This window comes from Corvus hawaiiensis, chromosome 7 (genome assembly GCF_020740725.1).
Source record: "Corvus hawaiiensis isolate bCorHaw1 chromosome 7, bCorHaw1.pri.cur, whole genome shotgun sequence".
NCBI classification, from domain to species: Eukaryota; Metazoa; Chordata; class Aves; order Passeriformes; family Corvidae; genus Corvus; species Corvus hawaiiensis.
Genome location: NC_063219.1, coordinates 1,958,371 through 1,981,072, shown reverse-complemented (window position 1 = coordinate 1,981,072; position 22,702 = coordinate 1,958,371). Strand labels below are relative to the sequence as shown.

General features: G+C 46.9%; 1 protein-coding gene across 16 annotated transcripts in view; it reads right to left on the bottom strand.

The window, feature by feature from the left end:
• The window catches only part of AGAP1 (ArfGAP with GTPase domain, ankyrin repeat and PH domain 1), a 315,433-nt gene that overhangs the window by 8,119 nt on the left and 284,612 nt on the right, over positions 1-22,702 (bottom strand). For all 16 annotated transcript variants that reach the window (XM_048310096.1, XM_048310097.1, XM_048310099.1 and 13 more), the window contains one exon: positions 254-509. In XM_048310096.1, coding sequence (XP_048166053.1) covers positions 254-509 — 256 coding nt within the window. The remainder of the gene's footprint in view (positions 1-253; positions 510-22,702) is intronic.

Below are 22,702 nucleotides of genomic sequence, written 5' to 3'. Positions count from 1 at the left end.
TGCCTCAGTGGTAGTCCAAGCTAAGGGAACGTCTCCTTCCTCGTTTCCTACGCTCTCCTTCACTTTCCATCAAGCAGAGAGGCAGAAACATGCTTTTCTACCACGATGCCACCTTTTGAGAGCGCGCACTGAGGAACACCCAGCCTCAGGACATCGTCCTCGTGAAGCCCTCCAGGAGCAGGTCGGGGATGTCCTGCTGAGGGACACAGCCCAGCCCCCCCAGCCAAGCCCTCTCCTGGCACCAGGTGCTTACCCAGATGAGGAGCTGCACCAGCACCACGTTCCCTTTCCGGCAGGCCAGGTGCAGGGCGGTGCGCCCGTCCCCGTCCCCGCAGGTCTCGTTCACCTCCTCCCGCGTGCCGTGGGCCAGGAGCAGGATCACCGTCCGCAAGTCCTCCTCGGCTGTGGCCCTCAGGAGATGCTGGCCCAGAGAGAGCTCCAGGCACTGCAGCGGGGCGAGGAAGAGCTTCTGCTCGTACTTTGCGCGTATCCAGAGCTCTTTTTCTTCCCTAGGGAAGCCAGAGGGGACAGGTCACTCTCACCTGGCGTCGCAGCCAACAAGGAGATTATTTCCCCTCTCCCAAATTTATGTCAAGAAAGCCCTCAGAGGAACAGTTCACCCAAACCTTAGGAGCAGTTCACCCAAATCTTGTATTTTTAGCAAGTATTTGTGTTGCCCACCTTGCTGTTCCTGAGCCAAGGCTCGAGGTCCTCCTTGGTGCGTGCTGTGCCCACGGGGTTGTAGGATCACAACAGCCAGGAGGTCTTAAAAAACCCCGGGCCAGCAAGAGGTCAGTGCAAGAGCCCTCACTGCCACAAAGACCAAAGACACACCAGGCAGCCAGGTTCCACCTTAAGGCTGGAAAATGCACTGCAAAAAAATGCACCCAATTTCTGTATCCCAGACCAGAAGTAACCAAACAGGGGTGCTTTGTCCCCCTCCACGTTGGGTAATGTTCCCAAAGGCATAGGGATGGTCCCTCTGTTTTTCCAAAATGCAAACCAATGCTTTGAAGCACCTTTTCCTCCCGATGCATCAAAGAACCGTCAGAAGCTTTCTGGTGCTATCAGGTTACAGCAGAACAAGGACTACAAACAAGGCCCTCCACTCGCCATTTAAAAAATTACCATACAATTACATGATCTGAGAGCACTAGCCCCAGACAAAGTCCCATTTAGAGGTCCCTCAGGTAATCTGCTCAGCCTGTGAAAGCCACATACATCACCTGAGCCAGGCAACTGGGTGCAGGTGACAGATTCTCTCCTCCGGAGTACAAAAGGCCGAGCTCTGTTTACGCCTTTCAGCCGTGTTTACACTGCTCCCAGTAATCTAGTGTCAGGTTAGCCCTAATCTGTTTTTAAATACTTATGTAAACATCTCCTTCCACCAGCAAATCTGGATTAGTTTTGCATCATTTCCTGGGACATGTGGAGTGACCTTGCTTTGACCTGCCTGGATGCTTTCAGGCACAGCTTCCCAAAGCAGGCACAGCTTCCCTGCCCCGGCCACAGTTTACCCCACAAACAGGGCCAGGGCTTTTCTTCAGAGCAAAAGTGCAAACAGAAAATTAACACAGAGAGTGCTTCTTGTACCCCAAACCTCTGAATGACTCCTGCAAGCTAAAAGGCACACCAAAAAACCCCTCCACAACCCATCTGGGCAGTTGCAAATTAACCTTTGATGGCAGGATCTGATAAAGGGAGTATCGCTGCAGGTATTCCAGATGGAGAGGAGGAAGAAAAGGAGTTCTGTTATCAGAATCTTTAATTCATGGTTTTTCTAATTATATCTTTTTAAGGTAAAAAGCCAAACTAGAACCAGTGCCACGGAAGGGATAAAGTAACACGCAATTACCTACAATAAAATGGGCATTCTTGCAATAGTTCCACTTCCAGTACCCATCTAGATTATCTTCAAGGATATTTAGCAAAGATCTCACATGATTTTTAAACACACAGCGAGGTATTGAGAGTATAACCAACACATCCATCGCACGTTTAAAACGTGCCAGACTGGAAAATGAAGTGATTCAACCTGTGCTGCTCACCCACAGTAGCACACACCAGGGCTCTGGGGATTTGTTTTCCTTATGTCCGCACATCCTAAAGGCAAAATATTCCTCAGATATGTCAGTAATTTTTTTTTTTTACCTTAGTCAAGGGCCTGCAAATGAATCCCCCTCTCCCCCAGACCATCCTCTGAGTGAGAGAAACTTTTGCCTCCTATCAGAGCACTGGTTGCTGTGATTCCTGTGGCTCAAAGAAGTCCCTTTCTATTTAGGAAAAAAGCTGTTTGACACAAGTTTCCCATTTCCAATCACCATTCAGCCTAAACTGTAACAGCAATGCTAAATACAGACAATAGCTGCTTAGTTCAGGCAGAGGCTTTCAGAGCTTGAGGCTGCTGGTTCACAAATCCACCAGCACGAATTTCACGTTTGCCGTGTGTCGCGTGGGCAATCCTGATGCTCCTGGAAGGATGCAAGAAAGAAAGAGGGATGGGGATGTCCCACTCCTGCTCAGGTTTATCCTACTGCCTCAACAGGCTGGGGGAAGAACAGGAAACTCTCTAAACGTCAATGTCACAGGAAGGGGAATGTGCTGCCTCAGTGCTGGGCACCAAATGACTTCACTCACTAAAGTCCAGTTCCTCCACCTTTGGAGTCACATCGAGGGTTGTGGTGAAACTATAAATCAAACTAAAAGTGTTTCAGAGGCCTCAGACATTTGGGGCAGCATGTCACTGACATCAGTATTGAGCGAGATTTAGGTCTTTTTCAACAGTACAAACTGGGCATAAAGAAAGATTTGGGTTTTAGGGCAGAAAACAGAACCTCATCAGAGGTAGGAGGAAAAGCACACTGGGCTACACCTCATGGACAGCCACAACACACAGGGACTGCCTTTCAATGAGCATCTAGAAAGCCAATGCCGACAAACACCCTCCCTACATCTCTGGCACAAACCATTTAATTTGGACGGGAAGTCCTGGGGACTTTCCTGGGAGACAGCTGCAGCTCCGCCGCTCGCATTCATCTCAGAGGCCCTGACAACAAGACATAAATACTGCAATTGTTGCTCTGATGCCCCAGTTTCACTTCTGGGATCCACAGCTTGTCTTGGTTGAGGTTTCATTTCCCCCAAGGAAGGCCAGTCCAAGAGCAGAGTTGTCAGCAGTAGATCACTTAACCTCATTGCAGTTCCCCGGAGGACCACTGCTCACATCCCCTGTTAGTTAATGAGCTAAAAAATGAATTATTGGAGCGGTCAGCAATAAGCAGGAAGAGGAGGCACAGTGTTTCATTTCAGCCAGCACTGACATACCTTTAAATAAATCAACTGAACAAGAGTACAAGGAAGTGTGAGGAAGAGCAACTCATCAGGAGAAAGACACTGAACCAGTCCCTAAAATAAAGGCTGGTAAATATTTCCCTCTTTTCCTCCCTTAATTGTAATCCTGGCAATTCTAAATGACCCTCTCCATACCAGACACTTCCAGCTGTAGCTGTCAAAGCCAAACCAAGACTCTTTCAGTGAACTTTCAACAGTGGAAGTCTCAAGACCAAATTAAAGCAAGACCTTCCTGTGCTCAGATGGTGCCAATGACACCAAACACTGGAGAAGGTCTGAGCTGCCTCTTCCTCATATGCACTAAAATCAATAGATTACAAGCTCCTAAATAAACTTAGAGAAAGGAACAACAGAGCTCTAAGGTCAGACTTTCTTTGAGCCTTTTCTCTCTTAAATATCTGCATTCAAACCCTGATTTGTATGTGCTGGTACAGACTCCCAACCTCACTGGTTACACAAGGGGCAAATCCAGCAGAGGATCACTGCAAAACACTCTGCAGAACCAGGAATGAGTCACTGATCTTGTCCAAAAACTGCCACCAAGCTCTCTGCTCTTGCAGGAGTCTCCATCACTGGTGAAGCCCAAGAACACACAGTGGTGTAAGGAAATCCCTGCTGCAGCAGCAATACTGTACATAGGTAAAAGGTTATTAGAAACAGATGAAAATTTCAGTTCTCGGTTTATTTTGATCTAATTAGGTGCTTGCTTCTCAAGATAATGTCCAATTATTTAAATTACTCTGCCAGCCACATCACATCATTATTATGTGGAAACATAAATACTGGGCACTGGAAGGGGGGAGGGTAAGCAGGGAGCATCAGAGAAGAGAAAAAGCAGATTTGCTTCGAGCACAGCCTCGCTCCAGGAGCCGCACTGCGTTCCCCAGCTGTGGGTTTGCACTGGAGATGCTCCTTGAGGAGCCCACACCCTACACAGCTCAGCCCCATCGTGTGCTGCATTGGGTTTTCCACCCTACAAATCCCATCAGAAGCCTCATCCTGTTGGCATCCACTCTCCATCCCGACTCCTCCTTGCTCCCGTTCACCTCTGCCTTCACCTCCACTTGTCCCTCACACATATTTGGGGGAGTGACATCAGGAGGCAAACACGAAGAGGATGTGCACGAAGGGGAAAAAACGTCGTGTTCATACAGTGACCCAGAACTGCCTGAGTAGGCAACAGCACGTGGCTGGAGAGCCTGGGAACTCGCCATCAGAATTCCACAGCTCCAGAGCAAGAGCAGCCTTGCTCTCACCAAAGCATGACTAAAAGGATGACTAAAATGTCGTGTCGCTCGCTCATTATCAGAGTTACTCACCACTTGTTAAAAAGCTGGACCACATTCTGAAGGTTGAATTAGAAAGACAGTGGACAGCAGGTATTTACCATGGCACAGCACTGATTTCCCACCACCAGAAATACCGAGCAGGCTTCTCACAGGCATTTTGAAGTGAAGTTTTATTCTCCACACCTCTGACAACACTGAAAAGCTCCTGAGCTTTTTTTATCTTTTCTTCTCTCTTGCTAAAGGAACTAATTCTGTAAGAGAGGAGGCCTCTCAGTGGTGTCTCCATGGTCGCTGTGCAGGTGCTGTGCCCGTGTGTTGCCATTTCTGGTTGCTCACTGAAGTACAACCCTTTAACGCCGTGGTAACCTGGCCAGCTCAGCAAGAGCTCTGCCAAATTTCCTCTCCTGTTGGCCAGCTGACAAGGTTAATGTGTCTCGTCCAAGAAAATGAAGTAAATCTAACCCACTGCACCTCCCAAACTCCTGGAAGAGCCCCAGGATGTGTCATTAGCTTAGTGGTCCAGCATGCAAGGAGCACACATCACCTAATGACCGGTGCTGGGCAGCTGGATGTGCTGGGGCTTCCCGATTAAACAACCCCCTCTGTGATGATCCCAATAAATGGCACTGCTTTGGATAGAGCTGGTGATGCAGTGTTGGGATGAGTAAAAGGAAAACATTGGGAAGGGGGGGCGGGGATTAAAACGTTGGGGAAAGGTTCACGATGCTTTTAATTGCAACAGCGAAAAGGGGAGAGAAGAAGAGAGGGCGAGAAGAAAGGGGCTAGCAGCAAGGAATTTCCAAAGTGCCTTCCTGCCCTGAGCAAAGCAGGAACTGGGAGGAGAGGCATGGAAGAGGAGCTGGGAACAATATGCTGAGAAAACACAGGGGCTTCCTCTCTCTCTGCAGGAGAAGACCCCTCTGCTGCATTGCAAAGGCAGCGCTGAGCAGCTGAGCGGCTCCGCGCCCGCATGCCTGCTCCGCCCGGCCGCGTTGCTAAGGGGGAAGGCACAAGCCCACCGGGAATAGCCAGGTCCCTGGCAAACAAGAGGGCTCCAGACAGCAAACAAAGACCGATGGGTATTTATTCCTTAATTACAGAAAGCTTTGAAGAAACAGGCCCACTGTAAATCCCACCTGCCGAGGGAACGGACCGCGATTTATGCGCGCCGGGGCAAAGAGGAAATAAATATCTCGCTGGCTCCTGATCAATATTATGAGTGTTTTGCCAACCTACAGGGTGTTTTATGAGCTGTAAGGACAGAAAGGGATCATTAATAATTAAATAAAGTCAACCTATTAAGCTTATTACTTCTTACAAGTTAAACACCCCTGACGGACCAAGGGCAGCCCCACAGGAAAGCCGCGGATCAGCCAGCCCGCATCTTGCCTTGGACTCTGGTCCAGGGCTGTCTCCAGTGAGCAGTGTGGTAACCCAGCCTGGAAATGATTTAGTTACTGTCTGATGGGCAACTTATCTGCCTGAGGGCTGTGTCCAAGCCACTCTTCAAACTCTTGCCCGGGATACGGACAATTCACTGCTGCTAAACCATGCCAAATATTCAGGTTATTCTCCTACTCTCAGTCCTTTTAACCAAACCAAACCAAACCAAACCAAAAGGCACAAATTCCTGGAAGTGTTCGAGGCCAGGCTCTGAGCAACCTGGTCTAGTGGAAGGTGTCCCTGCCCATGGCAGGTGGTTGGAAGGAGATGGTCCTCACGGTCCTTTCCAACCCACACCATTCCAGGAGTCTGTGAAATTAAGGCGGTTTCCCAGCGGCAGCACCTTGCACTGCCAGGGACTCGTTTCCCGAAGCCCCCAGCTCTGGACCGTCTCCACCATTAGCTCTCCTATTCCATGTTCCAGTTTTCCTTTCATAGCTGTGTGTTTCAGGGGGAAAAAAAAAAAGCCCTGCTGTGCGTGAGGGACAGAGATCACTCATTTGTGCAGAGCTCCATGTGCTTCTCAAATTAATCACGTCTTGCATGACACCAACCTGTACCATTGTTATTCGGATTCGGTGGAGCTTCTCCACCTTTTTCCCTCTCTCCTGACAGCATTCCCCTACACAGGGCTCCAAAAGAGCTGCTATTTCTGCATTTGGAGGTTACCCCTCCATGGAGCAACCAGCACCTCTCCTTTAAGTATTAGTACACCCGCAGGATTTATCACTGCCCAACATTAACGACCAGCCCGGCCGAGACATCAAGGTTTAGTGACTTCAGGCTTTTCAGATAAATACCCTGCAACTGTGGGCTCTGATTTATCACAGAAAATTGCAGCCAACTTCTGTTTTCATTGCACGACACTCCATCTAATAATTTTTTAAGGTTTACTCGATAAAATATAGCACACCTGAGGTTTACTCCACGTAAAGTTAAGCAAAAACCGTGTGACATACAACAGCAGGGGATACCATGGGTACTAAGATAAGGCTTATTAAGTTGAGAATAAAGATCCTACGGGTGACAACTCTAAGCCCTGCAAGCTGGTTAAGTCTTTTCTCAATAAAAATCCCGGTTTTGAATTTGTTCCGTACAACTGTGTGAAATGGAAACAGTCCCTAGAGATTTAACAAAAAAGCTTGAAGAATGCCACACGCTGCTCTTTTCCTCTAACCCCAAAAGCCCCAGAATTTTTTGAAACAGCATTGTCAGAGATATTTCAGAGGGAAGAAGGAACCCCAAGGATGTAGAACTCACCACTGCCCTGAGGAGACCACAAAGACAATCAGAGGGCTGGAGCACCTCTGCTATGAGGAAAGTACGACAGGATTGGGAATGCTCAGCCTGGAGAAGAGAAGGCCTAGGGGAGAGACCCAGTTGTGGCCTTTCAGTACCTGAAGGGAGTCAACAAAAAAAATGGGGAGAGCTATTTACAAGGGTCTGGAGTGCCAGGACAAGGGGGAGTGGGTTTAAACTGCCAGAGGGCAGGGTTAGATGGGATACTGGGAAGAAATTCCTCCCTGTGAGGGGGTGAGGCTCTGGCACAGGGTGCGCCGAGAAGCTGTGGCTGCCCCTGGATCCCTGGAAGTGTCCAAGGCCAGGCTGGACAGCGTTGGGATAGTGGGAGGTGTCCCTGCCCATGGCAGGGGGTGAGACTGGATGAGCTTTAAGATCTCTTCCATTCCAAACCCTTCTGTGATTCTGTGATTTTAAACACATAGCTCAGTGAAAATAATTTAAAAAGCATCATGAAGAGTGGAGGAAGATGGATTTTCTGCTAAGGTTTGTAAGGAGAGACTTCACGAGAGTCTGGAATGCAAAAGCCATGAACAACAAACAGCTCCCTTGCACCCACCCTCTGCTAACCAACAGGAAAGCTCCTGAGTTCAGGATCTGATTCCTTTTACGTGCTGGCACATCAGTATCTAGGTAAACATCCAAGCAAAATTTAACCCCAAACATATCACTGTGCTGAGCACCAGAAAGAAAAGGCTGATAAATGAGTTATCGCTACGTGGTTCTAGACACACAAGTGAACTGCTTCCAATTCTTGGGTGGTCAACCTCACCCCACAAATATTACCTAAAAAAAGCCAGAAGATACAACAGTTGCATGGAAATGCTAAAACCAAGGAGTATATTTGCTTCTTGCCTGTTTTCAAGAATAAATATATATATATATGCAGGGAACAGTAATTGGAAACATGTACCTAATGCATTTCATACTTGTGTGTAACCATACTTAACCCAATGTCTTTAAGTGCACAAATCGTTGTGCCAGGACCTAAACACAGACTGGAAATTTCAATTTGCCATTTGATATACACTCACCCAGCTTAGAAGATCCCAGTAATTCCCAACTTGTTAACACAAGGTAGAGCTCAGGAAATCTTTGTTTTTTCTTTAAAAGGAGGGGGGGGAAATATGAAAATTCCCTTCTCAAAGGTGGCGGAGGGGAGGGGGAGCGACGCACAAATATTGCAACGCCTAAATCTCAATAATCTGTGCCAGAAGCTCGGTGGCTGAGTGAGGTGGCCCATCCCTGAGGGATGTGGTGTGGAGCAGGGCTAACTGCCCATCAGGGATACTGGAACAGTTGCTGATGTGAGCTGCTGTGGAACAGATCCCACTGCAAACACACGAGGGGAGAGAAATGGAACCTTCCTGCTGCTTGCCCTGCTGGAAAGTGGAGGAGCAGCACAACTGTGAGTGCCTTATAAATAATGGGGGGGGGGGAACCAACCCCCTCCGACGGGGCTGGCAAACTTCCAGAGTAGAACGAGATCTCAAGTGAGAGCTTGCTTGAGGCTTCCATCATAGAATCAATATGGTGGGAAAAGACCTCGGAGATCATCAAGTGCAGCTGATGCAAAATGGAAAAAACATGTTGTGGGCTCCAGGAGAGCCCAGTCTTTACCTGAGGATCAAAAACTGGAAGAGGACGGTCTAATTGCAACGCCCCAAAAAGACCTTCAGAAATGTTTCTTGATCCTTTATTAACAGTAGCTCCTACAGTTTGGTTTGCAAGGAAAAACAAAAGTCCTTTCAGGGGGCTTTAATTGTATCTTAATTCCAGTAGAAGCAGTGAAGATGATGCTCTTTGGAGTATTTGGGGAAAAAGCACCCTCCAACCATTACACTGAATTTATGTAAGACATAAAAGAGAAAATACAAGTAATAAACGTTGTATTTGAGCACAGACTCTGAAGAAAAACACATTTGGAGCAGCAAGAAAATAAAACCAACTGCTTGCTCTGCACGAGTCAGCAGTGGGAGGCAGGCGAGTTTGCAGGGCAAGGTCCAAGGGCTGGGAAGCAGCCGGACCATCCCCGTGGGCAGCATCTCTGGGATCCACCTTCTAAGGATGCTGTAGGGACCTCTCTGCTGTCCAACTCTTCCCAAGTGACTTGGAGCTCTCCCTTCTGCTCCCCTCGCCTTCTGATGTCTCCTCCTTTGCAATTCAAGTATCACAGAATCCTTCAGTTTGGAAAAGACCTCCAAGACCAAGTCCAACCTTCAACCAAACGCCATCGTGCCCAAGGCACTAAGTACCGTGCCCCACTCATTCCACGAACACTTCCAGGGATGGTGACTCCTCCACCTCCCTGGGCAGCCCCTTCCAATGCTTAAGCACTCTTTCAGTGAAGGAATTTCCCTAATATCTGACCTGAACCATCTCACTGATGCCAAGGACTCTGAAGGAATTGCTGATGTCACTGGACTCTTCCATTAGCCTCATTTATTAATGGCTCTTTTTATTTAGGAAAAACAACGTCTTTTTTTGGCAAGTTAGACCTCCCGAAGTATTCCTTCCATTCAGCAAGCGATGGGACTTCCCTCCACCTCTGTTTCAGTGGGCTGCAGGTGTTTGATGCCCTTCTCAAACCATAAATCATAATTAGTTAAAAAAAGACCATTGGTAGACCTGCTTCTGGAAAAGCAAAGTGGATGAAGAATTTCCTTAGAGTAAAAAAGAGATGAAGACTTGAGAATCCTCAGTAGTTAACACCCAGAGAAACCTACGAGGTTCCTTTGCCTAAAAACTGAAATCTCAAAGCTATTTTTTTTTTTTTTTTGGTTTGTGTGTTTCCAACAATGGGATGTGCAACACTGGGGTTGCCCAAATGTGCCCCAAAACGGTGGGATTAGAGATGGATGTGGCTTTCAGAAGACATGGAAGTGCTCAGGTCCTGCTGAGGCTTTTCCAATGGTGCACCTCTGCCTGTTAATCACTTCCAAAGCTTTAAGCTTTTATGATTTACAAGCCATAAGGTGGATGTTTGTCAGTGGGAAACCCACAGAAAACCTGACAGCAAAGAAAATCCACACTGGGGACACCTGCCAAAAGTGACAGCAAGTTCCACTTCCAGAGCAACTGAGAGAGAGCTGTGCAGGGATTTAAAAGCTGAATTAAAGCCAGAATTGAGGAATTAAAGCCCCCTGCCCAAGTGTTCTTGGTGCCTAAGTGCTCTCTCTCTCTCTCTCAGCTACTTCCCTACAAATCCCTCTTCAGGCCACATTTGGAAATTATTTAAAAAAGATAAAATATCCCTAATCTGTTACCAATTAGAAGGAACATGTGAATATTATTTTCTAATTTGTGACTCAATCTTGAAAGCGAACTCACTGAAATAATTACATTGCCTCCTGAATATTCCTATTGTGCTCCTGAAAAAAAAAAAAAAAAGAACAGTGGGTATGTCCTCTCCTGCCTGAGATGCCCTGGGGCTGAATGTATCAATAAGAACCATCAAAGCCCTGGACGTGGGCTGCCAAAAAACTGTAATTTCTGCTCCCTGGCAGCTGCAGCCCAGGGGTTGCCAAAGGGATTCGTTGCCTCCTAATGGCCTTTGTGCAACTTGGGTTTGTGGTGAGGAGGGACGAGCCAAGGAGGCCCAAGGTGAGCAGCAAACACAAGGTGTCCAAGGTATCCCACTGGCACAAGTGACCCCTTCCAGCTGTACGAGCTCTAAGCCAGGATTTATGAGAGCAGCAAGGGAGACTTCTTTGTAAAACCCAGACGCAGCACGACTTGAGTGAGTAACTCCTGAAAATTGGTAATTTCCTGGTGGTTAGCAGGAGAAGGCCCACCAATGGGGAAGCAGAGGCTGCTAATAAATTTATAGTGCGTTATATGCCAATTAGACCCCCTCAGCCCTTCAAGAGGCAGCACCACCAATCAGGTCATCATTCCACAAATGTACTCTTTAGGGCTGAGCTCATCACAAATCAATCTTGCATTTCAAGTGCAATTTTCATTAGCGTTGCCCGGGACTGCACTGGTGAAACAATGCAGGCAGGTATTTTCCTTCTCCCCTCCAAGCACCCTTCCCTGATGCCCTGTGCACAGCTATTTGCTCCTCCTCGTGCACAGCCACGTCTCGACTTCACATGGTAAATAATCATTTTGAATACCACATTAATCCTGCATCGGACCAGATTTATTACACGCGTCACACGCGGGAGTTTCGCCGTCACTCGCAAGCCAGCCGTGAACCCCGTGCTTAAATTACATCCTTGCACCTGACCATGCACCATGCAAGGCTCTGTCAATACCAGGAGTCAGCAGCTCCCTCAGCTTCCCACCCTGTGACATCCACAAGTGCCAAGACACCCGACGCCGCTCGTTTGGGAATTCAGAAAAAGGGAAAAATACAGCAACAACTACTCTGTACGGTTTAGCATCTGCTTTAAACCTCTGGTCACAGCTTAAATCACAGCTTTTAGTCTGTGCAAGCAACATTGCATTTTGGATGCTCTTCTTTGCTTCATTTTTTGCTGAACGAGGCCAGAAACAGCCCTTAATAACACCTATGGCAGCACGGAGATGCCTCCTGGTCAGGAGCACAGGGCAACCTGAGCCACCAGGGATGCATTTTCCAGGTACAGACCTTGGAAAAGCACACCCAGAAACCTGTCAGAGAACATCCTGAGCTGGAAGGGACCCACAGGGATCATCAGTCCAACCCCTGGCTCTGCACAGACACCCCAACAATCCCACCCTGTGCATCCCTGAGAGCGTTGTCCAAACGTTCCTTGAGCTCTGGCAGCCTTGGGGCCGTGACCAACCCAACCTGACCCAACCCTAGGTGGGGTTACAAATCTAACATCCATGTTAGGTGGACTTAAGGAACAGGGACCTCTCAATGCCAAGAATTCCCAAAGCAACCTTCACTTCCCTGCTTCCCAGCCAGGTAAGCTCCTTTCGAGTCACCATGGGACCAAATTTTACTTCCTAAACTGCCCCTGCCCCCACTGCTTTTAAATTTTATGGAGTCTCTTCACAAAAAAAACACAACTTAGGAAGAGCAGTGCCTGATGCCTCAAGCCTTGGGCTGTCACCTGCATCTTATTTCTACTTAACCTCTTAAATAACATTGGAATTCACTTTGTCCCCTGATGGGCGCCGTAATGAGAACCTCCTGTCAATCACGGCTCCATTAGCCGGGACAGACTTTCACTTCCTGAAACAATTTATTGGATTCCCAGAAGCGAATGGGCCTTGCTCCTTTTGAGCCGGGCTTTTTTGGGGGAGCTATTCAGCGGGAGCGGGTGTCCCTTCTGTCCCTGCTGAGCGGGGCATTGTTCCCCCCGTTGGCTCATGGAAACGGCTTCCTGAGCTGACCCACCTCTCCTTGTCCCGGCCAGGCCGAGTGTTTGCCAAAAACTTCTTTGGGCTGCTCAGTTCACCGGCGCAACACAAAACCCACCAGCTGTTTCCAGCCACTGGGGCAGGGGGAGAAGCCAATCCTGCTGTTAACCCCTTCCCAACAAAACCCTGGAGAGCTGGAGCCCGTCATCCCCGGGGCAGAGGAGCGCGACTCCACAGTAGCTCCCTCTTCCTTAGGAAAGCAGGATCTGCTCTCATTTAGCATGAAACTAAAGGCAATTTTGTTTTCCTCTTCCTCTCTCTTGGTTACAACTCAAATTGCAGCTTGAAGAAAAAAATCTTACTAATAGAGGCTAAAACCACTTTGGTTGGAACATTATCTCGAGAGGAGAATTTTCATTTCCCCGAGTGTGTGCAGTCCTTACGAGGTTCATTTGCAATGAGTCTCTCTGTTTTGATGAGATAATAAAATGCATTTTATTTAAAAATATCTCCATTTCTGCCCCCCCCTCCCAGCAAAGGAATTTAAATGGTCAGTTAATCTTTCTGCTTCAGAAACAACCCACTGAGTAAATAAGAGGGCTCAAGATTATATAAACCAACATTTTTTCCTATTCCAACACCGGTCTCAAAGACTGAACTACAAATGTACCTGGGCATTGGCTGTGTGTCTTTTTAGTATAAATCAGTTTAACTTTTAGCCTGGGAAAGGGGGGGGGAAAAAAAAAAGGAAACAAGATGATAGTTATCTCCAGCCTTCTGTGATTCTCGAGTCCATAGTAAATGGGGGGACTCGTTAGTGCCATAGTGATCCAATCAGGATGAAATTATGCAGTCATGTAAGAAATAATATCTATTAGGCTAATTTAATCAACGAATACTTTACAGATGAATAAGAATGCAGAATCCAATTATTTCAAACATTTGGACTGTCAGCTGCTGTGTTTTCGAAGCGGTGGAAGAGGAGAAAAGGAAGGTTTAAGGATCCTTTTAAGATGAGGGTGGCTGGGCTGTGTTTGTGGCAGGAGAGCTTAAAACAGCAGAAAAACTGACAACCACAATCAGCACCTTGTGTGGCTCTGAGGGCTGGAGCTGGGCTGGCTCCTGGGGCACCTTCCCCTGGCATATTGGTGTGGACAGCTTGATCTGCTCTTTGCGCTGGCTGATGATGACTGTCTCCAGTCCTGGTGATTTCCCCTCGCCAGTCACCCTTTCAAAGGAAGGCTGATGCTCTGATGACAATTTGTTCCTGGGAAGGGAAGATGTGCCCCTGGGTTGGTGCACAGCACAGCTCCATGGATGACACGTGGCATTTGTTCCTCTTGGAAAACCAAGAGATTGCTTTATGGCACCATGCAAAGAGCAATGGGACACACAGAACTACTACCAGAGGGGGAAATCAGGTTAAAACACAACTTGACTCAAAAAGGAGGGGACAAAACTGGGGGCTGTGAGTACACAAACCATGATCCAGTACACAAACCTGACTCAACATCTGCTCTGCTGATGCTCTGTCAAACCATGAGAGGATCATGAAGCCTGCCAGAAAACCATCATTCCCCCACCAAGGAGACTTCAGGATTGGCTCCTTGCTATAGAATAAAGGCACAAGAAATCCCACATCCACTGCCTCTCTGTGGAGAATTTTCTCCCCAATCCACTGGAGTTGCTGATTCATAAAGAAACAAGAGCAGCCACCCTCTGCATTTTAAGTAACAGAATGGTTTGGGTTGGGAGAGACCTTCAAGACCATCTCATTTCAACCCCTCTGCCATGGGATGTCCTTCCACTGTCCCAGGTTGCTCAGAGCCTTGTGGAACATCTCACACACACGTCCAGCTTCATCACACAGGGCCTGCTAATCCCACTGACTATCAGAGCAGTTATTTCAAGACCTGAAGATGGCAAAGGTGCACATTCTGCTCAAGTCTACAGCACAAAAGTGACATTTTTTCTCCTCTCTCATCGTTACTAGAAGTTACTTGCCTGTACAGAGAAAAACAAGACTACAAGAAAGGGATGAATACTTTAACCATGTGGAATATCTTCCACAAAGAGCTGAATGAGCTTCACAAGGAAGCTTAAACTTAAAAAATTCAATTCACTCTCTGGGCTTCAGCTTTTTTTTTGACTATTTGAGTGGTATCAGGAAGAACAGAGCAAAGCTGGTGCCTGCTGCAGAGTGTGGATGCCCCACCGCTCCGTAAGGTCTGCGCTGCGATTCCCAGCGTACCTGTGATCCAAACATTTTTCTGCCCTGTCATCTGGAGTGGTAAATGGTCTCTCTTGCTTATTTAAACACTTAATGCTCTTCTGATGCCCAAATTATGCCTGTTTGCCATGATGGATTAGCACAGAATACAGCAGTGACAATTTTCTGCAATCTGCGGAATATCAAGTTTTGATTACTTCAGGAGGAAAAAGTAAAGTTATGAGCAAACTGATTGATAAGGAGCAGAGGAATACTTCATGTGGTGGCTCGCTGGGAGCCTTGATGAATGCCTGGCAGGACTGTGATGAGTCCCCACAGAAGACATGGAATAACTCTGAGGAGATTTAAGGTATTTATTGCTCAAATAAAACAAAACCAAGTGACACGGGTGGGTGAGGTAGCACTGGGTGATTACAGTCTGCTGATCAAGACCAAGTGCAATTCCCATTTTTTTCCAGAGCAAAAAACCAAACTAATTCTCCAGCTTGCCTACGGAACACTGATGGTTATTTTGGGAATTCTGGATGCTGGCTTTCTTCAGTGAGGAATGGGATTGTTCTAGAGTCAGGTCTTTATGGTGGTCTCTTCTAGTTAATGCTGGCAGTTGTTCTACTTTTGGGTGGCAAATGAGCAGTACCTTTTAAAGACAAAACTATAATATATATATTTTTATATGTCTGTATGTCTGTCTGTCTATCTATCTATCCCATAAAGCTATAATGTATGTATTAGACATAAGGTTGGACTTGATAATCTTGGAGGTCTTTCCCAACCTTCACGATCCTATGATTCTCTCTCTCTGTCCATGAACACACATCCCCTGGGCCCCACTCCCTTCCAGCAGCAGCTTTCCCAGCTGTGAGACTGAGAGGATTTCCCAAAGGAGCATCCCTAGCATGGTGCAGGCACTGCATTTTGCTCCACAGCAAGGTGTAGGGAGAGCTCCTCTGAAGGGATGAACTGCTCTCTCCTCAATTACAAATCTCTCTCGTTCGGGGCTTCCACGGCAATAACACATCAACAATCTCCCTGTGCTGCCAGAGTTTAGAGGCATAGAAAGGCACAAAGTTAATTTCTGGGCATAGGGCAGCGATATGGGATACACATCATAAAGTCACCCCAAGACACAGATGTGACCCCTCCACTCTGGAACAGTTGCTGAGCTGTGTCTGCGTGAAAATCCCTAAAGCTCTCCCTGAGTGTGACGGGACTTCGTCTTAAAAGCATCTCCTCCAAAACAGTTCAGACTGAGGGAACCTTCTGAGAGAGGAGAGGCAAGGGAGGAAAAAAGCCACCAGCGAAGAGCATGATGCATTTGAAGGGAGGGTTGCATCAGAAGCACCTTCTCCTCCAGAGAAGGGAGCTCACTTGAGCCCACAGCGCTGTTTCGCTGTTAAAAAAGGCACTTGCAGTTAAGCGGTGAAGAGAACGGATTTTTTTATTTCCAGTTTACTATTTCTGGGTGGGGTTGATGGATGTTTTGGACAGAAGGAGATGAAAGGAGGCTTTGTGAGCCAGGATGATTAAAACAGTTGTCTTGAGCTGAGTTTGTCTATTGTGAAAAGAAGTGGGGGAGACTCCAACCAATCCATCAGCAATCCACCGCCGGCAGACGCAGGCACTGATTAGACACGACAGCTTTGCAACAGGTTTGAAATCAAAGTGCAACAGAACTAGCCTGGCTGTCTGTCTGTGTTTGGAAAAGCAGCCCAGGAGCTACAAGGATCCTGAAGATGTTCAGCTTTTCCGACTCCAAGAGCCAGCATGGCAACACCAGTGGCTTTGGTGGCACTCCAAGGAGGATAAAGAAGATCCTGGTAGTAAAACAAAGGATGCTTAAAACTCTCAGTCTGAGAACATGATGGATTTGGAGGATTCTTTGATGTGGTATTTAGGGATCTGGAAGTGCTGGGTCAAGGGTTGCACTCAATGATCTTGGAGGGCTTTTCCAACTTTAACCATTCCACGAATCCATGATATTTTAGACGCAAAGCGTAACCCAAAGGCAGGGTGTGCATTCCCAGCTATCAAAAAAGACTGTGGAAGAGCACAGACCAAGGATCTGCTGCCTTCCCTGCAAAATGCTTGGACTTTCCAGGGCTATCATATATCCCAAACCACTTGCCCTCTGCTGATAATGCTTAGGATGAGACTCTTAAGCTGTATCAACCCATTTTGTTTACTGTAAAATATTCTTCCAGCCTGAAGAAATAGGAATTAGCGATTCTTCTGAGATCTGGCCAACGTGACAGACTTAGCTGGGTATCTTGCACAGCTTTTATAGTGAAAAAAGAAATTGCTGTTATTGATGTGATCTGGCAATGAAAATATTTTCCAGCTGACACACACCAAGCAGCTCCCACCAACCGTCAGAAGGAGCTCTATCGAATTCCTGAGCATTTCTTTTTTAGCTCCTGGCTCAGACCAGAATGGATGGAGCACTGAGAACTGCTGGGTGAGACCCCAGATTGCATCTTGGTGGGCATCTGATCCCAGTCCCTGTGAGCTGAGCACCAGCATTCCCAGCAATCCTGCTGTTTGCTTTGGTCTGTCTTTTGGGAATGGCTTCTGAGGGATACAATAACCTGGCAGCCACCTCCAATCCTGCCTGGATGCTTGGAAAAAAAGCTACTGCTCCCTCAGAGATCAAGTGGGCAGCAGCCCCTTAACAGGAACTGGTCTATGAGCTACCACCACATGTCTAATTAATGACCCTGCCAGTCGCAGCTGGAAGAGCTGAGCTGGGGGTGATTAATTAAATTAGCTGGCAGAGGAAATTACAGTGGAAAAGCCAAAGTTTGATTGCTCCATAATTAACCACAGTGCAAATAATATCTGCATCTATAACTTCCAGCGATGAGATCAGAAGCCAATTGAATTTGGCACTGATTGAAGCTGTAAATATCCTGTGGTGAAAAATGATAGGTTTGTTCTGAAGGGAAAACTTACAGAAATGGACATCCAGCGGATGCAAGAGGGGAGCAGGGGACAGGGAGGAAAGAGCACTGGAATTAGATCTTGATCTCAGCTGATTTCTGCAGTTTTCTGCAGTGCTAAGAGGATTCTATGTGAAACAGGAAGAAATATTTTAAAACCTGAATGCTGTGGGATTCCTTATCAGAGATTTGGTGAATCTGGAAAGCAAAGGCCACGGAGATCATTCCATCCCTCGCCTTGCTCCACAGCCTGTGTCTCCTAAGCGGTGGGAATCACTGCTTTCCTTGGGAAAGCACTGCACAGCTGAAGAAAAACCCAGTCCAAACACCTCCTCCCTGTTCCTCCATCCTCCATCCCCTACTCCTACTCCCAGGAGCACTTTTTTCAACTACAAGAACCCATTTTTCCAAGGAGATGTCCTCCAAATGCCTGCAAACCCCTCCATTCCCCACTAAACCATTATCATTTCATTAACCCCCTTAAGCATCTCCTGCTACTCACTGAAGACTCGAAACATTTCTTATAATTCTTCTCCAAAATTCTCTATTTTGACAAGTTATGGTCATGATATGTACCCACCCCAATCCTGCATCATGTTGGATTACTGTGAGTTTTATCCCTCTTCCACTGCTGGTGTAGGTCTGGCTTAAAGAAAGCTCAGATATTTCAACTGTGGCCTGAAATGCAACCCCTCAAATCCCCAAGTGAGCCAAGGTCTATTTCCATGCTTCTCAAACTGCTATCCAGTGTACTCTGTGATAAAAACTGCATAATCCAGCAAATATTTAATTCTTGTGTTTTTAGAGCAGTGAAACCAGTTCTCCTGAGTGTTGAGTAGTGAAAGTGCACGTACGCAATAATTTTTCATCTTTTGTGTATTTTATTTCTATTTTCATACATTATCTTGAATTTATCAAGGGTATTATATATATGCTTGATAAAATATATGCCTGACCATATTATATTTGCTTGATAAAAATGTTTCTCCAAAGGGAATCCACTTTGTGTGGAGCACGACCATCCCACGAACCAAATTTGTGCCTTCTCCTGCTCCAGACCAAAACACTCCTGTGGGTATTGGCACCTCCTTGGCCATCAAACCCTCCTCACCAGGACACCCCACTACAAAAAAAAATTACAATTCCACAAAAAAACCCAGCAGCACAATATTGATTGTGAACACACAAGTTCTGCTCTGCTTTGCCATTTCCTTCTGGAAAGCTGGGGAATCACAGAACCAGCCCCTTTTTTATGCTACTTTATTACTCCTGGCTGACAACACAACTTTTTGGAGTGCCCTGAAAGCCTTCCCTGTAAGCTGGGTTGGTTCCTGCATGTCCCATTATGGCAGTGAGATGGTCTGGCTGTAAAAAATGCAAACCAAACTTCTCTCCCCCAGGATGTCAAATGCACTTTCCTCTTACAAAATAACCACATTTGATGTTGGAGGCTATTTTCCTTCTGCTTCTGAGACATCCCATGTTCTCCTCTGCCTCTTATTCCACATCTTAACCACTCACACTGGTACCCAACGAGCTGCCTGACTCCACAAAAATGCAAATGTGGCAAAAAACACCAGCTAAAAATCAGCTCTGGACATATTTAAATTTCAGGAGTCCCAAAACTCTGTTGGAAGAGCCATTCTCATCTCTCATTCCCACCACACATCCTGCCCATCCCTAAACCTTGCCCGCTCCTTCACACCTCCCTTCCAAACACCCCAAGACCCCTTCATCAAATGTGGTTATTTTGTAAGAGGAAAGTGCATTTGACATCCTGGGGGAGAGAAGTTTGGTTTGCATTTTTTACAGCCAGACCATCTCACTGCCATAATGGGACATGCAGGAGCCAACCCAGCTTACAGGGAAGGCTTTCAGGGCACTCCAAAAAGTTGTGACTGATTTTTCACAAGCAAAACTCTGCATTTCAAAGGGTCCTTCGGCAGCTGAGTTTATCCAGCCTCCAAATGAATTTTGTGGAGGAATTTTGTGCAAGCTCCACGCTGTTGGATTGGTCTCGGGGCTGATGTGCCACAGGCAAGGGGCTCCACAAAGCCTGGGCTTTGAAAGGATGTGGCTTAGAAATCCCATAGAACAACGAAGAAATGTTCCCCTTGCCCAATTTTAAATTCTCTCTTGGCTTTAGTGAACTTGCCCTTCAAGCAGCCCAGCAACGAGGCTGGTGAACTCCTGTGAGTAGGAAGCAAGTAGTGCCTGCACAGCACCTGTGCACGGGCTGAGGGCTGAACTTTTCCCACATTCCCCATCCCTGTGTGGATGTGGATCACTGCAGGGTGCAGATTCCACAGGAAATCCTGGCCTTTTCCCAAGGGATGGCACACAAAGCAAATGCTGACCGACACCAACGTGTCCACAGCTGAAATCAGAGCTGGGAGCGCCTACACCAACCCAAACTGGAGTTCCACCACTCAAAACTGCAATTGCAGCCGTATTTCAAATAGTAACATCTATTTTAAACACTATTTTAAATAAGAATATTGTTTTAAATAAGAATATTTTAACTTCTCTCCTTGATTGGAAGTCTGAACAAGTAATCCCAATTAATTTTTGTAGCTGTTTTTTCCTTTTCCTCCTTTTTGCCTGAATGCAACAGGTGAATCCAAGCAAACTCAGCATCTATTTAGGACTGGTCTGAGCTGTGGGAGGACAAGTGACCAAAGCAGATCTGATCTGGAAAGGCTCACATGAGCACACACACGTCACTAGCAAAGGATTAGAGCTGCAAATTTTGGCTTCTTGAGATGAAAAAGTTAAAAAAAAGTCACCTTCTAGACATAATTTTTCATAAGAAATCCTTCAGTTTCAGCACACAGTGACACAATCCTGTTCTTCCCACTTGCAGAGGAGTCTCACAAGCATCCCTGGGGTGGTGATTTAACTGTGTGTGCACCTCAGACTCCCAAGCCTGATGACAGGCTGGTGCTGTAGACAAGTGAAAATGCAATAAAAACATCCCTTTGGAAATTCTGACCTGGATGAAACTGGGGAAACGTAAATTTTTTGGAGGAAAGGCGAAGTTAGCTGGAAGATTTCTAAGCCATGACGTAACCATCTGTTCAGCAAGAAGACTTTTTGAAGCTCGGCCCATGCACACCTTCTGAGGCTCACCAATTACCAAGACACGGCTTCTTCTCGTTCCCCAAATTCTCACACAGAAAATGCCTCAGCGACAGGACTTTGCTCTGTCTGCACAATCCAGTTAATAGGCACTGGAAGGATTTCACCTCCCCCTAATTCCTGCCTCCCACCCCTCACCTGTGCTCCCCTCAGCACATTTTCACCTGCTGTTTAATTACTCGAGTGCTGCTCTGATTCCCTCCGGTCGCTCCTTTCCGCCAGGGTTTGCTGCTGTCCCCCACTCCAGCACCCACACATGGAAAAATCCAGCTGGAAGAGCATTATCCCTGACGAAAAGAGAACATTTGAGAGCTGTGGGGAACCTGCATTTGGGCTGCTGTGTAGATCAAGTTTCAGTCCAGTCAAAAGCCGGCACCATCTTTTCACTGCTGCCCTTTTCATTTAGTTATCTTACTGAAGTCTTATCTCCCCAGTCCCTTGCCATAGGCTACCAGCTTCCTGCAGAGCCAGAAACAAAGCTCAGTCTTAAACAAAGGGGGGAAAAAAGGGAAAAAAGCACAAAAGAAAGTTGGTCACAGTTACTGTTAGGGAGCCCTGCGGGTTCTGTAGCCAGGACCAAAGCGAGGGGATGCTGCTGCTTCTGTGCCTCGTGTCACCGGCCAGCAAAGCCACCAGGAGCACGGAGAGGCACTGCCTGCCTTCAAAGCATCCCCACCACTGCCTTCAGCCACGCTCTGCTGTCCCAGGAGCTGAAACAGATCCATCCAAACAGCTGGAATGGGCAAAAAGAACCACGAGAGGAGGAGGGATCGCAACCACCAGCACTGGTGACAACCGCCAAGAGCTTGTGGCCCATGGACACAACCTTCCTGTGACATCCCACCCAGGGAAAAGGGAATCCTGGGGACCACCTCCCAGCCTCTCAGCCCATCCTCGTATTTAACAACAATCAGGTTATGCAGAAAAGGCAGAAACAGCAAAAGGAATTTGTACAACAAAGCTCTGAGAAATCTAGGATTTGAGCTCAGGACTCAAACAAGGAGGATTTTTTGGGGAAAAGAGTGTTCATAAATTGACAATCAGCAGCAGGAAAAGTGTTTGTTTGTTTGTTTGCTGGAATAAGAACCAGTCTGGTGGGTGTGTCTGTCCTGAAGGTCTCAAAACTGTGTAGGATCTGGACTTCAAACTTAACTTAACTTTTGGTTTAGATATGGATTGATCATTTCTCTTTTTGAATTAGTTCCCTCCCAAGCACCTACCAGAGCTAGAGAGATTGGAAGACCAGTGTGTTTTCACACCTGCTTGGCCAAAAGCTCCTTGAAAAGGGCAACTCAGAGCTCACCAACAGAGAGAAAACCATCACTGTGTTTATTAGAAACTGCTTGGGCCAGTGTGCAACTTCAGCAGAGGAATGGAAGGGCTAATGAGAACAAAATTTAGCACAAACCAGGAATGAGCTGGCTTTGCAGCCACGTCCAGAAAGCAATTTGAATTACGTTTGCTTCAACTGCCTGGGGGAGACCTGGCGTGCAGAGAGGCAGATGTGACCTCAGGGCAGGAGGAATGAAAGGAACAGGTTAAACATCAACTACACAGAAAAGCTGCAAATAACAAGAAAATATTTTGCATAAGATCTCTTTCTAACAGGATAGGTATCTTTCAATCTGCTGGGTGTTTTCCCAAGTGCTTGACTCACAGCACTTCCTACAATACTCACAGAGGAGCCTTTGGATCTGACCCGGGCACCTCATAATAGCTGA